The sequence below is a fragment of the Orcinus orca genome, chromosome 3 (assembly GCF_937001465.1).
Source record: "Orcinus orca chromosome 3, mOrcOrc1.1, whole genome shotgun sequence".
NCBI classification, from domain to species: domain Eukaryota; kingdom Metazoa; phylum Chordata; class Mammalia; order Artiodactyla; family Delphinidae; genus Orcinus; species Orcinus orca.
Genome location: NC_064561.1, coordinates 120814120 through 120830355, shown reverse-complemented (window position 1 = coordinate 120830355; position 16236 = coordinate 120814120). Strand labels below are relative to the sequence as shown.

At 33.5% G+C, this 16236-nt stretch overlaps 1 protein-coding gene across 10 annotated transcripts in view; it reads right to left on the bottom strand.

The window, feature by feature from the left end:
* The window catches only part of SSBP2 (single stranded DNA binding protein 2), a 299130-nt gene that overhangs the window by 36390 nt on the left and 246504 nt on the right, over window positions 1-16236 (bottom strand). For 5 of the 10 annotated variants that reach the window (XM_033409061.2, XM_033409059.2, XM_004281646.4 and 2 more), the window contains 3 exons: window positions 11342-11408; window positions 10554-10624; window positions 3465-3556 (listed from right to left, as the gene is read on the bottom strand). In XM_033409061.2, the coding sequence (XP_033264952.1) occupies window positions 3465-3556; window positions 10554-10624; window positions 11342-11408 (230 nt within the window). The remainder of the gene's footprint in view (window positions 1-3464; window positions 3557-10553; window positions 10625-11341; window positions 11409-16236) is intronic. The other 5 variants (XM_033409062.2, XM_004281648.3, XM_033409060.2 and 2 more) reach the window with 1 other exon arrangement.

The window sequence follows — 16236 nt, the reverse complement described above, 5'->3', positions numbered from 1 at the left end:
AATATAAAATAATTTTGTTAGTTAATAATTTGTTTAATGTTAAATTAATGTGCTAAACTAAATGTTAAAATAATTAAACATTTTACTTAAGTAAATACAAATTAAATAAGATGAAGTTAAATGTTAAATTTATTCTAAGAACCATAAAATACCTTTTATGCAGTTCAATTGTTTGACAAATACTAATCTAATCTCAGCTCACCATGTATTTCATATTGTTACATTTTAATGTAATGGGTTAAATGTTAACTCATTTGAATAAGCTAAATTTACCCCACCATTACCATTGTGTTTGAAAACATTTTCAGTTTTGCAAATACCGCTAAATAAAGTGGGGGTTATAGTAGTGAGTAGTTCTATTAGAACAACTTCTTAAGTGCGGTAATTCCTACTCCTTTTGAGGGCCATCAGTATTATCAAGAGAGTAATCTACAAACTATAACACAGGCATTATTTTGAATGTACATTTCTACATAAGTATAATTTGAAGTAGAATCAGGTTAGCCTCATTTAAAAATAAAGAGAAAAATGAAATTTAAAAGAAGTCTTTAATTTTTGGTAAGGGTATATGGATATGATTAAATCAAGGCAACCATGACTACCAAAGAGAAAAATTCTTTTTTTCTGTAATTCAGTCATTTCGAGATAATAACCATACAAACTTTATAATTCTATAGGATGTGATTTAGAACAAGAAAGTCTAGATCCTTTGAAATTATTTGTCCTCTTAGTTTCTATAAAATAGCAAGGTATACAAAGTTGAATTAGAAATATTTTAATACTGAATCCTACACTCTTTTGAAATTTGTAAAAATGTAGTTTATTTAGAAATATAATTTTCTTTAAAAAATAATCTATAATGCATTTGAAAACATTTACATTGTGGCTGTTGTTTGTAAATTCTACTTTAAACTACTGAAATGGATATTAAATTTTTTTCTAAATATATAATATTAGTTATATAAACATTAAAAGTATACTCTTATTTTAATTTTAGGTGACACTACATATGATTTATCCTGAGTTTGGAGCATGGAAATGTAAAAATCATATCAGAATAACTATTTTCTTTAGAGATCACCAATATTTTTTTAACAACAAAATTATCAGAATTTTGTTCCCAATGGTTTGGTGTCAATATAAGAGAGAAAGCTGCAGTTACAGACTATGGTATTTAGTTACTTTAATGACCGGGGTTTGGTATTCCTTACTGTCATTATACTTTGGTGTCAAATAATAAAAAGTGACGAGCTAAAGAAACCTCATCCAGATATGATCCTCCAGTAGATCCCTCCTGATCCCAACACACAAATATCTTAGACTCTTAAAAACATAGCCTAAGGTAACACTATTCTAATGCCTTTTCCTTTAATTTTTAAGTTAGCCAACATGTAAAACAGTGACATGAAGGGAGCCATAATTCCAGTTAGAAATACTTACTTGCCATAATACAGTAAGATTTAGTTTGTTTTAACAATAATAAATTATGAAGTGAATTTCAATAAAATTTTTTGAGTACAATGGAGACAATAATATGTTTTATTGTTAAATTCACTTTTGCTTTCTTGGGGCCAATATCAATAAGAGAATGAGTCTCTCTGGTTAGACCTTCCATACTTCAGAACTTTCCCTGTTAGAGGGAAATATTTGTGATTTCATTGTCCTTGAATCCTAATTTATAGAAAACTGAAAATGGTATAAGACTCCAAATAACAGTCAACAGTAACAAATAATGGAAATTTGAGTCTGTAAAGCTTAAAGGCTCTTTAAAAAACAGGTATTATATAAATAGTAAAATATTATGTAATAAAAATATTTTAAAATATCTGGGTATATTTAAATGAGAAACCCAAATATGAACAAAAATAATCATTTGAAATTTTCAGCCATACTTTTAGTCTCCATAGTCTAGGGAATTAAATGTACCCTTATGTATCTGTTTGAATGTATGTGAGAAAGGAATGAGACAATTTTAAGCTATTTGAGTCTCTTAATAGTCGTATGAGAATAACTTTCCTCTATACTAGCAAAACTGTGTTGATCTAAAGTCAACCACATCACTACAAAATGATATTAGATACATTCTTAACATTTAAAGAGAATTTTGGGTTGATCATAGCATTCAAAATGTATACTCCTTACCTCTATACATAGTATTCAAAATTATTCTTTAAAAGGCATTCTATTTTAAAGTCAGAATCTTAGGTAGGTAAATTTTATATGTATCTAAATCCTATTGTTAAGAGTTTCAGCTTTTGATATAAGCACAAGATATCACTCCTTTTTGTAGAAACCATTAATAAGCCTAAACCTTTGAGGAATTTAAGAAAAGTCAGACTTCATGTCTATCCATTTTTACTTTAAAAGTAAGAAGACATGATAGGAAAATTTGACCTACTTTTTCCCCTTGTTCTGTTAGTTTTGAGCCTGGCTGGTATCCACCTATTAACCTATTTTCTATTTTAGGCAAAACTGCTTTCCATGAAAATGGTTCCAGAAACTTAAACAAATCCCTATGTACATCAAAAGAGCTCACCTCAGTATGTATTCAATGCTATTAAATGATGGCAGAGTTGTTTAATTTGATAGGTAGGTAACCAAAACATGGACTAATGGGAAATATATTAGAGGAGACTACCCAGAACCCTATATAGAGCTCTTTCATTATTTCTGATAAATTTTCTTTAGGCTACATCATGGACTTGGATCCTCTAATCAATTAATGAAAGTCATTCACAAGTTCTGGGTGTATATGGAACTTTGAGGGCTAGTAAGATAATGAAAAATAAATAAAAATTCCTTAACAAATTGCATTATATTGGCTGATAGAAGCAACTACTCTCTTTGGGCTTGAAAGGCCCTTTCAGTACAAAAAACAAAAACAACTGTTAGTTTACTCCCTAAGTATATTTTGAATTTTCAAAAGAAAGTATACTATGGAAAGTTCTTTAATAAAGAAGCAGCTCCCAGAGAGACTTCTTCCTGGGTTAACAATGGTCCCAACAAAGCAAAAGTAACGACATATATATATATTTATAAGAATTTAAAACTCATAGGAATCACGCTATATGTGTTAAAATGAACGATATTCCATCATCTACTTCTGTAAAGTCAAGTCATGGTCCCGGCGTCATCATCTCTTCATACTTTTGTACGGACTACATAAATATTATGTGCTTATTTATAAAAGACTCATTTTTATGATAAACATGAAAATCAGGCTAAAAGTTGGCATTTGTGGCATTTGAAAATGAAAAAAAATTAAGGGTTTCAAGGGAAGGAAGAAAAACATGGAGAATATGTTGTGAAAATGAAGCAAATGCTACAGCTCATGTTCAGTCCATTTATACTACAGTTTCATTTTATACTACACAGAAATTGAGCTTAAATTGTGTTACAAATTGGTGTGACTTTAGAAGACAGAAAAGAGAACACTTTACAGGATAATATAGCATTTTGCTTACATGTTCATTCCAGGCATTCCAGGGCCACCTAAAGCATTCAGTGGGGGTCTCATTGCACCTCCATAGTTCTGTAATGATAACCAAGGGTCAGACTACCACAAAACAAAAAAACAAAACCAAAGAGGAGGGGGGAAAGAAAGGAGAGCAGGTTAATGATTTCCCTACGTAACTCCTGATGGGATAAGGCCTGTGCAATTCATTCTCAGAAGGGTCCACTCTTGTACTTTTGCTTCTATTTTAACAATTAATTTGGTTTGTGCCTTTTAAAAACTACATGAATATGTACAATCATTGGAGCATGTTAAGTGATTAAGGTATAGTTGCAATTATAATATTCAACATATCTTTATTAATTTCCTGATATCTGTACAACAGTGAACTTTTTCAAACAAAACATTTCATAAATCCCAAACTCTGTTTTTAAAGAAAGGACTTAGTCAACATGTTTGAAATTGTCTGACTCAGAAAAATTACATAAAGTCTGAAAACAAATAGGTGAATCCAGCATAAGAAAGTGGAATACAAACTTCTGTTCACAAAATAATATATCCAAGAGAGAAATGTACGAATATACAGATACACAAAAATATATGAACACTAAAGTATACTTCAAATATGTATGCGTGAATTATATGACTCAACAGGCTTCTGTCAATATCTATTATGTGCATTCAAAGGATAAAAACATTTTAATGTTTTAACATGCATATCAGCTTAGCTTAGTTTAGTTTCCACAAGGGCCAAAAGACTACTTTTAACATTATCATATTAATATATTTTGACATCATCAACTACTTTCATGCTCGGTTTTCTGACACCACCTATTCCTCCAACATTTCTGATCACTCTTCTTCAATCTCCTTTGCTGGCTCCTTTTGTTTTGCTAGCTCTTAAAAATGTTGCTTTTCCCCAAGTTCTAGCCACAGCATTCTTTTAAATAAATACACATTTATGGGTACTCTTACCTGCTACCATTAGTTCAACAATTATTTATATGTTAGGAATTTCAAATCTATTTTGTCATGATGTCTCTCCTAAGCTCTTAGATAACTCATATGTTGAACTTCATATCAGCTGTTTCTATCTGGATACCATTTCACACTCAACATACCTAAAGGTAACCTCAATTTTATCTTCTCACAGCTGTGTTCTTTATATTGCCTTCCTCAGTCAGTTCTGTGGCGTCACCTTCTATGCAGCAGTCCAGGCTAAGAACCTCTGAGAGCTTGATATTTCTTCCTTTTATTTCAATTTCCATATCCAGTCAAGTTACCAAAGTCTATTGATTCTACCTGTAAAATAGCTCTTGAAATACTGCCCTCCTTCGTATCACTCATCTCTGTCATTTACCGAGACTACTGTACTGTCTTAGTTGGTCTCTCTGACTTAGCCTCTCCCCTTCCCCATCTATTCTCCATACTGCCTCCAGAACTGTGCTTCTTAAACTCAGTCCTATTTATGTCACTTAAAAGCCATGATGCCCCACACTGCCTATCAAATAAAGTCTGTACTTCAGCATGGGTCTATGGTGTTATTCACAGATCAGCTCTAGCCTATATTTCCTGCCCCCATTTCCTATAATATTTACCTTCTTCCCCTACTCCCAACTATACCCTCCAGACTGCTGAATTTCTTGTGGTTCAGAAACATGCAGTACACTTTTACGCTCATGATAACTCATCTGCTATGGCCTTCTGTGTAGTAGGTGCTAAGATGACAAGGAAATATTCAATGAGAGAAGGTCTGTTAACTCCAGAGAGTAAGCCACAGTTTGTAAATAAATTACCTAATTACATGCTCTTCTCATTTTTTATTTACTTTTAACTTCAAGAAATCTTATTTAAACATCTCAATTGTGTATGCTATGGGATAAGAGAATGGTGTCTATCCACACTTGAGTCACTGGTTAAAGAGACAGCTATTTCTCTTAACCTCTGGAACAAGCATGGGGGTGGCAGCAGCAGTATTACCAAGGAGTCTCTGAGAAGAAAGTTAGTCACTGGGAACGAAATCTGAATGGTAGAGTATAATAGAAATTCTTCACACAAAAGGTTGCTCCTCATTTTTGATCTTAGGTGGTCTGTGTTTTATCAAGGAAAATGTTAGTTTTCCTTCTAGCTCTGGACATGGAAAGATACTGGTTTGAATCTCTCTTGCCCCTGCCCTATTTCCTCTGCTCCTCTTTCTATATGTGTGATTGTGGGCCAATGATTCTCCCAATGATCTGCTCAACCTTTATTTCCTTATCTGTAAAGTGAAAATATCATCTCTCTTATAAGCTTGTTGGAGGAAAAATGAAATCATACAAAACGCATATTAAAGTGCTTGGTGCATTAAAAGCATGATACCTGGTGCTCAAGAACTGTAGCTGTTAACTCTTATCACTGTTAATAAGGGACTGACTTAAATGAGTCTTCTCATTTTCCCTTGAGCCCTCAACCCTAACATGCTTGTGACATAGTGACTCCCTGACAGAGTACACGTATTTCTTTTCTTGACTTTTTCCCTACTGCCTAATAGTTTTTCTTTATGTATCTGAATCTCCTGCTAAAGAATAAGTACCTGAAGGTAGAGTCTGTATTACTCATCTTTGTGCATCCAGTGCTCAAGTATGACAGTGCACAAGTGTCATAGGAAATGAGTAAGAAATTATCCAACACATATTTTGATAGACTTACAAAATATTTTCATTTTGTGAAGAATCTGAAGCATATAGAGAACAGGAAGATAAGATAGAATAACAACTAGCTTTCTAACTGGTAACAAAGGCAGAATGTGAAGAGCTAATTTCGAATCACTGAATTTTAAAGCTGATGGCAACTATACAATTCCATCTGGTTTAATCTCTCTCCCAATGCAACGCTCCTGACAAAAGGGCTGTTCAGACTCTGCTTGGAAAGTTTATAAAGAGATTTTCCATGATTGGGCAGTTTAATTTCTAGCAAGTTCTTCCCCATACTGAGCTAAATTCCACTTCCCAGCTTAGATTTGAAAATACAGAATTAGTTTACTCTCTCTTTACATGAGAGCCTATCATATATTTCCATCTCACTATTTCTCCACCCCAAGTATTTGATTTGGAAATCATGATATGTTCCTACTTGTATATAACTCATTTATCCTTCAGATTTCTAGAGGAATTAGAACTAGTTGGACAGTCTTGTTGAATTTTTCTGTTAATCATATGGTACCTGCTGAGCCTAAGAACACAGACAAGCTAAGTATACCTTATTATAAAAGCCAAGTAGAAAAATTACTTCAAATACGGCATTAGGGAAGACATTTTTCTTGATTAAGCGGATAATTCTGCTTTTCTATTGAAAGGATACTGATATCAATTTAAAAATCATGTATTACTACTGAACGTAGATTTAAAATAGATTAAGGGGTGGAGGAAATATGCCAGCATTTGGAGCAAAGTTTTATTTCTTCATCCATGCAGTAGGTTTTAATCACATATTTACTATGTTCTAGGTGTGCACTTTGCCTACATCAGCATTGTCTGAGAATCAAATTATATATATTTCTTCTAGGAATTCAATTATTCCAATAGATAACTGCTGTCCCTCTTCACCACATTGGTCCTAAGCTGAAAAAATTTTGGAAATAGTATCTATGATATTATGATACATAATATCTATGTATCTCATATCTATGATACAAAGGAGGTATGTATTTTATTTTGCATAAAGCTAGAAACAATATTCAAGAGACTGTTTCTATAATTCGGATACAAAAAAAGCAGACACATTCTGTTCTTGAGTAGCATCCATAGGATTAAATATCTGTCATGAGAGTTGTTTTTCTATTATCTTTTAAGAAACACAGCTAACTTTTATTATAAAGCTCACAGTTCAAATCCATATGTTACATATACCAGGTGTTATGAGTAAATACCTTACAAGAATCCATTAATTCAAATAATTTTACTTCACTTTTTACCTATTATACCATTCATATGAATATGATTCCTATTTTCATTTAAGTACATGATATTATAAATAATTTACTTTAACCTTTTATACTTATATACTGTGATATTAAAAGTTGTTGTAGGTATTTCTGGTTTCTGAGGTAAATTCATACCAAAACACTTTACTTCCTCCAAATTATAAAGAAATAGATAGCAATGATATTAATCCAAATGGAAGAAATAAACTACTCTCTTTGGGTGTGAAAATGAAAAGAATTCATACTTATATGATAAACTTAGTTAAACTCTTCAATAAGCAATTACTCCCCAGAAATGTTTTCTTACTTTCTGTCATAATTTACTTATAACACAAAACACATACATATTTGGCTAGATATTTATAAAATATAAAGACCAATATGCTTTTTACTTCTGCATTTTCAAATGAGATCTAAGTATTCATACAGCTTAGGTGAGCATTGGTTCATCTTTCAAACACTGCAAAACTGACTCAAATCAGACTCTAATTTTTAAAAGTATTGAAAATATTGGTCTGGAGTGACAAAAACTCAAAGAGCAGCTAGCTGAAAAGTAAGAGAACTGAATGAAGAATAAATTACAGGCATCAACTTTTGATGTATATTTGAAATGCATCTGTTATGAAAATCTTTTGAGGAAAAAAATCCTTCAAGTTGTATATAGCTAAACTGGTTGGCTTAGCTCATTAAAGACTAAAAGTATATTCATTCAGTGAAATATCCTACAGATCTTATAAATTCTAACTGCCATTAATAGATTAATGATGGTTGGTCATAAAAATCATCATCCTTAACATGAGTAGAAATAGGAAAAAATAATTTAAATATCTAAATTAGGGTTTTATAAGATCTTAAGAAAATACATAGAAAATAACTGAGCCTAAATAAAAGAAATGGGTTTTTTATGACTTTGAAGATCCCACAAATATTTACATAACACTTTTTCTTATCATGTAATATGGTATCTCTGAAAAATTTGTGCTTCATGTCCCAATACAGTTTATATATACAGTTGACCCTTGAACAACATGGGTTTGAATTGTTCCAGTCCACTTATACGTGGATTTTTTTCAATAAATACACTATTGGAAAATTTTTTGTAGATTTGTGACAATTTGAAAAAACTTGCAGATGAACCACATAGCCTAGAAATATCTAAAAAATTAAGAAAAAGTTAGGTATGTCATGAACGCATAAAATACATGTAGACATAAGTCTATCCTTATATAAGCATAAGGGGAGTGGTATGTAATATAAAATTAATAATGTGTTTTCTTACTGTTTTATAATTTTGCTTTCAAAGAACTACATTACTATACAGTATGTGCCTCTCTCTCTCTCTCCCTCTTCCCCCTGCCACCAACCCCAAAGGGAGAAACTATGTATCAGCCTATCATTACATGTAAGTGGTTTAAAAAAATGTAACAATGTTTACAATACTGTATTGTGAATATAACTGTAATACAGTATGCCTTAAAAATGTTATAATGATTCATTCATTAGTGTATAGGATAGGCTATGATGAAGCAATCATTGATTATTACGCTAGTTTACCATAAAGCTATCATATTGCTGCTTCTTTGTTATCAATGCATGAATTGTTATACCTGTAAATATATAGGAATTTTTTTCACATGATCTTTTCATTTTTGATGTCCTGTGTTAGAAATATATATAATATCTACAGTGTTTTGTATCATTTAAGACAACCTTGATGAAGATGCTGACAGATGATTCATCTTATAAACAGATGATATAAACTTATGGTATCGAAAAATATAGTGCAGTACTGTAAATGTATTTTCTTATGAGTTCTGTAATAACATTTTCTTTTCTCTAGCTTACCTTATTGTAAGAATACAGTATATAATACAAATAATATATAAAACATGTGTTAATTGACTACGTATGTTATCGGTAAGGCTTCCAGTTAACAGTAGGCTATTAGTTAAGTTTTAGGGAGTCAAAAGTTATACCTGGATTTTCGACTGTGCAGTGGTTTGGTACCCCTAACTCCCATGTTATTCAAGGGTCAACTGTATATTATTACATGTTGGCAGTAACTCCTTGGTCTAAGTCACATTTACCTGAGAATCAAATTATATATATTTCTTCTAGGAATTCAATTATTCCAATAGATAACTACTATCCCTCTTCACTACATTGGTCTTAAGCTGAAAAAAGCTTAAGACCAATGGGTGTTAGATTCTTAATTCTCTGACTCCTTTGGGTACACAACAAAATACTTAACATTTTTAAAGCAGATACATGAAACAAGCTCCTAAAACTATCACTTATAAAGTCTGTTCTTGGAAAGAATAAAGAAAGTAAATCAATTCATTCTTTTAACCAATGTTATGATACACTAACCTCTGACCTTTGAGGAAGAAATTTAAAATTCGGAATTCTGGATTAGTTTCTTTGAAATATAACATTACAACATTAGTTTCTACCCCATGCAGTTTTCCCGAGAGAGACAGAGGGATGTTTTAGCTAAAATAAGTGATATCCTGGAGCAGCATACTTAAAAATGTCATCAATAGCTGAATAGGTTCAATCTTGGTGTATACTTCTGGGAAATTTTGATACAGAAGTAGGCTAACATCTAATGTATACTGATAGTATTATGCGTGTTCAGTAAGACCCATTTCAGTGTTTATTTCTAAAAGGTTCTCTATTGATTTCATATTCTGTAAAGAAGTATGGTAGTATATAATAGTCAATGGCATTCTTTAAAAGATTTAGAAATATATTTTATGCTGCTTATTCTATTTAATTCAGTCAACTAGGTTTTATTTAACTTAGTTATCTTTTATAATAATTACTATAATTTTTTATATTTCCTCAATAGAACTAACAAAAGGGTAATAGTTATCATTTTTAATAATAATTACTATAATGTATTTCTACACAATGTGTTTTCTCCAATGTACCAAAGGCATATGTGTAGCACCTGTTAAAATATGGTTTGTTGTTACATCAGCTTGGACATGTCATAGATATGTCCTCAAGAGCCTAACAACCATGTTATTAAGCCTTTATTGTATATACTAGAAGCCAGCAAATAATACAGTTTGTTTGTATAAGATGAAGGCAAAAAACTCAGCCTCTAGCTTCCTGCCCTGATTATTTATTTACCTGTGGTCCTAAGGGCACCATTCCTCTTGGAGGCGTCATTCTCTGCATTGGCCCACCCATATTTGGATGTCCTAAAAAGAAAAAAAGTATGACGATATTAGCAATGTAATGAGCATGAGTGCTAAACCGGAGGCTATAGCCTCCTCTCTGCCTGGTGTCACATCTTATTTACTAAGGACTGAGTTATTGACATCACCTCATCTTGGCTTCCACGGCCAGTTTATCACTACTTACCCACACTCTCCATTAATGTCTTGAAATTGAAATGTTCTTCCTATTCTGTGTTGAATTACATCTCTCACACCATTTGCTCCTCTTTTTTTCTCTTGGAATAGTATAATAGAGCCATACATATTTGTGGTACCTAAACAGCTCTGATTATTGGGTTTGTTAAACTACCAAGTAAGTTACTTATTGCATAGCATCCTCTTTCCTCCTGCTTATCTTTCTGGTGGACTAACCTCTCTATCTGAAAAAGGCAGAGAAAGTCACAAGTGATACAATCACTTTGAGTCTCACTTGTTTGAAGTTATACAAGAGGTTTTAGAAGTTACTAGTTAAAATACAGATTCTGGATATTTAATTATTCTGTTCCTTATGTTATCACTGCCCTCACTATCACACATAATTAAGAGTTAGCTAAAAAGATAATTACTTGGCCATGTTACCTGTAAAAATGCAACTGATATAATTATGGAATATCTGTACAAATAAAACCTTCCTTAAAAAATACAGGATTTCCTTTGAGATTTTGCACATCAATTTCACTTTTACTTTAAAGTAGTCACCTTGTTGTCGAGTTGGGTCCATTCCACTGGGAAGTAATGGCTGACTTCCTGGGACACCTCCAAGAGCCTAGCATATTTAGTAAAACAAAATAAAAAGGAATATTGTAACTATTTATAAAATAAGTGCTGTAACAATTACAGAGTGCATCTGAGTATTTCATAAGATTTTTTTTTCAACATGTATTTTTTTTTCTATTGGAATATATTTGATTTACAATGTTGTGTTAGTTTCAGGTGTGCAGCAAAGTGATTTAGCTATAAGTATACATGTATCTATTCTTTTTCAAATTCTTTTCCCATATAGGTGGTTACAGAATACTGAGTAGAGTTCCCTGTGCTATACAGTAGGTCCTTGCTGATTATCATTTTATATATAGTAGTGTGTATATGTTAACCCCAACCTACTAATTTATCCCTCCCCCACAGCTTTCCCCTTCGGTAACCATAAGTTTGTTTTCTAAGTCTTTGAGTCTGTTCCTGTTTGTAAATAAGTTAATTTGTATCATTTTTTAAGATACCACATATAAGTAATATCACATGATATTTGTCTTTCTCTGACCTACTTCACTTAGAATGAGAATCTCTAGGTCTATCCATGTTGTTGCAAATGGCATTATTTCATTCTTTTTTATGGCTGAGTAAGAGTCCACTGTATATATGTACCACATTTTCTTTATCCATTCATCTGTTGATGGATGTTTAGGTTGCTTCCATGTCTTGGCTACTGTAAATAGTGCTGCAATGAACAGTGGGGTGCATGTATCTTTTCTAAGTATGGTTTTCTCCAGATATATGCTCAGGAGTGGGATTGCAGGATCATATGGTAGGTCTATTTTTAGTTTTTTGAGGAACCTCCACAGTGTTCTCCATAGTGGCTGTACCAATTTACATTCCCACCAATAGTGTAGGAGGGTTCCCTTTTCTCCACACCCTCTCCAGCATTTATTGTTTGTAGACTTTTTGATGATGGCCATTCTGACTGATGTGAGGTGATACCTCATTGTAGTTTTGATTTGCAATTCTCTAATAATTAGTGATGTTGAGTAGCTTTTCCTGTGCTCTTGGCCATCTGTATGTCTTCTTTGGAGAAATGTCTATTTAGGTCTTCTGCCCATTTTTTGATTGGTTGTTTGTTTGTTTTGATACTGAGCTGCATGAGCTGTTTCTATATTTTGGAGATTAATCCCTTGCTGGTCACATCACTTGCAAATATTTTCTGCCTTTCTGGGGGTTGTCTTTTCGTTTTGTTTATGGTTTCCTTTGCTGTGCAAAAGCTTTTAAGTTTAACTAGGTCCCATTTGTTTCTTTTTGTTTTTATTTTCATTACTCTAGGAGGTGGATGCAAAAAGATTTTGCTGCAATTTATGTCAAAGATTGTTCTGCTTATGTTTTCCTTTAAGAGTTTTATAGTATCCCATCTTACATCTAGGTCTTTAATCCATTTTGAGTTTATTTTCGTGCATGGTGTTAGAGAATGTTCTAATTTCATTATTTTACATGTAGCTGTCCAGTTTTCCCAGCACCTCTTATTGAAGAGACTGTTTTCTATCCTGTTCCATTGATCTATTTTTCTGTCTTTGTGTCAGTACCATACTGTCTTGATTACTGTAGCTTTGTAGTATAGTCTGAAGTCAGGGAACCTGATTCCTCCACCTCTACTTTTCTTTCTCAAGGTTGCTTTGGCTATTCAGGGTCTTTTGGGTTTCCGTACAAATTGAAAGATTTTTTTGTTCTAAATCTGCAAAAATGCCATTGGTAATTTGATAGGAATTGCACCAAATCAGTAGGTTGCCTTGGGTAGTGCAGTCATTTTGACAACATTGATTCTTCCAATCCAAGAACGTGGCATAATATACCTTTCCATCTGTTTGTGTTTTACCTCCTTAGGTAGGTTTATTCCTAGGTATTTTATTCTTTTTGATTTGATGGTAAATGGGATTATTTCCTTAATTTCTCTTTATGATCTTTTGTTTTTAGTGTATACAAATGCAACAGATTTCTGTGTATTAATTTTATATCCTGCAACTTTAGTGAATTCATTGATGAGCTCTAGTAGTTTTCTGGTAGCATCTTTAGGATTTTCTATGTATACTATCATGTCATCTGCAAACAGTGACAGTTTTACTTCTTTTCTAACTTGGATTCCTTTTCTTTATTCTTCTTCTCTGATTTCAGTGGCTAGGACTTCCAAAACTATGTTGAATAAAAGTGTCGAGAGTGGACATCCTTGTCTTGCTCCTGATCTTTGAGGAAATGCTTTCAGCTTTTCACTATTGAGTATGATGTTAGCTGTGGGTTTGTCATATATGGCCTTTACTATGTTGTGGTATATTTTCTCTATGTCCACTTTCTGGAGAGTTTTTATCATAAACGGGTGTTGAATTTTGTCAAAAGCTTTTTCTGCATCAATTAAGATGATCATGTTTCTTGTTTTAATTAATTAATTATTTTTGGCTGCGTTGGGTCTTCACTGCTGCACGTGGGCTTTTCTCTAGTTATGGCGAGTGGGGGCTACTCTTTGTTGCAGTGCGCAGGCTTCTCATTGCGGTGTCTTCTCTTGTTGCAGAGCATGGGCTCTAGGTGCATGGGCTTCAGTAGTTGTGGCACATGGGCTCAGTAGTTATGGCTTGTGGGCTCTAGAGCGCAGGCTCAGTAGTTGTGGTGCATGGGCTTAGCTGCTCTGCGGCATGTGGGATCTTCCCGGACCAGGGCTTGAACCCGTGTCCCCTGCATTGGCAGGCAGATTCTTAACCACTGCGCCACCAGGGAAGTCCGATCATATGGTTTTTATTCTTCAATTTGTTGATGTGGTTATCACACTGATAGATTTGCAGATATTGAAAAATCCTTGCATCCCTGGGATAAATCCCATTTGATCATGGTGTATGATCTTTTTCATGTATTGTTGGATTCAGCTTGCTAGTATTCTGCTGAGGATTTTTTGCACCTATGGTCATCAGTGATATTGGCCTGTCATTTTCTTTTTTTTTGGTATCTTAGTCTGGTTTTAGTATCAGGGTGATGGTGGCCTCACTGAATGAGTTTGGAAGTGTTCATTCCTCTGCAATTTTTTGCAATGGTTTCAGAAGGATAAGTGTTAACTCTTCTCTAAATGTTTGATAGGATTTGCCTGTGAAGCCTTCTGGTCCTGGACTTTTGTTTGTTGGGAATTTTTAAATCACAGTTTCAATTTCAGTGCTTGTGATTGGTCTGTTCATATTTTCTGTTTCTTCCTGGTTCAGTTTTGGGAGATTTTACCTTTCTAAGAATTTGTCCAAATCTTCTAGGCATTTTAGTGGCATATAGTTGCTTGCAGTAGTCTCTTATGATCCTTTGTATTTTTGTGGTGTCTGTGGTAACTTCTCCTTTTTCACTTCTTATTTTAATGACTTGAGCCCTTTCCTTTTTCTTGATGAGTCTGGCTAAAGGTGTATCAATTTTATCTTTTCAAAGAACCAGCTTTTAGTTTCATTGATCTTTTCTATTGTTTTCTTTGTCTCTATTCTGATATTTTTTTTCAATTAATTTTATTTATTTTTGGCTGTGTTGGGTCTTTGTTGCTGTGCGTGGGCTTTCTCTAGTTGTGGTGAGCAGGGGCTACTGTTTGTTGCGGTGCACGGGCTTCTCATTGTGGTGGCTTCTCTTGTTGCAGAACATGGGCTCTAGGCACGTGAGCTTCAGTAGTTGTGGCATGCGGGCTCAGTAGTTGTGGCTCGCGGGCTCTAGAGCACAGGCTCAGTAGTTGTGGTGCACAGTCTTAGTTGCTCTGTGGCATGTGGGATCTTCCCAGGCCAGGGATCGAACCTGTGTCCCCGGCATTGGCAGGTGGATTCCTACCAATTTTTACAGTTTTACAAATTTTTACAGTTTTTTTCTTGCTGCTGACTCGTAATCTCATAGCATTGTGGTTGGAAAAGATGCTTAATATGAGTTCAATTTTCTTAAATTTACCAAGGCTTGCTTTATGGACCAGCATGTTATCTATCCTGGAGAATATTCTATGTGCACTTGAGAAGAATGTATATTCTGCTGCTTTCAGATGGAATGCATAAATATCAATTAAGTCCATCTGGTCTAATGTGTCATTTAAAGCCTGGATTTCCTTACTGATTTTCTGCCTGGATGATCTGTCCATTGATGAAAGTGGGGTGTTAAACTCCCCCACTATTATTGTGTTACTGTCAATTTCTCCTTTTATAGCTGTTAGTGTTTGCCTTATATATTGAGGTGCTCCTATTTTTGGTGTATGTATATTTACAATTGTTATATCTTCTTCTTGGATTGATCTCTTGATCATTACGTAGTGTCCTTGTCTCTTGTAATAGTCTTTATTTCAAAGTCTGTTTTGTCTGATATTAGTATTGCTACTCCAGCTTTCTTTTGATTTCCATTTGTATGGAATACCTTTTTCCATCCCCTCACTTTCATTCTGTATGTGTCCCTAGATCTGAAGTGGGTGTCCTATAGAGAGCATATATACAGGTCTCGTTTCTGTATCCATTCAGCTAGTCAATGTGTTTTGGTTGGAGCACTAATCCATTTATATTTAAGGTAATTACTGATATGTATGTTCTTATTGCCATTTTGTTAATTGTTTTGGATTTGTTTCTGTAGGTCTTTTTATTCCCTTCCACTTTTGTTCTCTTCTCTTGTGATCTGATGACTATCTTTAATGTTGTGTTTGGATTCCTTTTTCTTTTTTGTGTGTATATCTGTTGTAGATTTTTGGTTTGAGGTTACCATGAGGTTTTGATATAGCAGTCTATAATATACAAGATTGTTTTAAGTTCACGATCTCTTAATTTCAAATGCATTTCCAATATCCTGCATTTGTACTCTTGTGATTGCTGGTTTTGATATCATATTTGTGTGTGGATGATTTCCTATCTTTACTG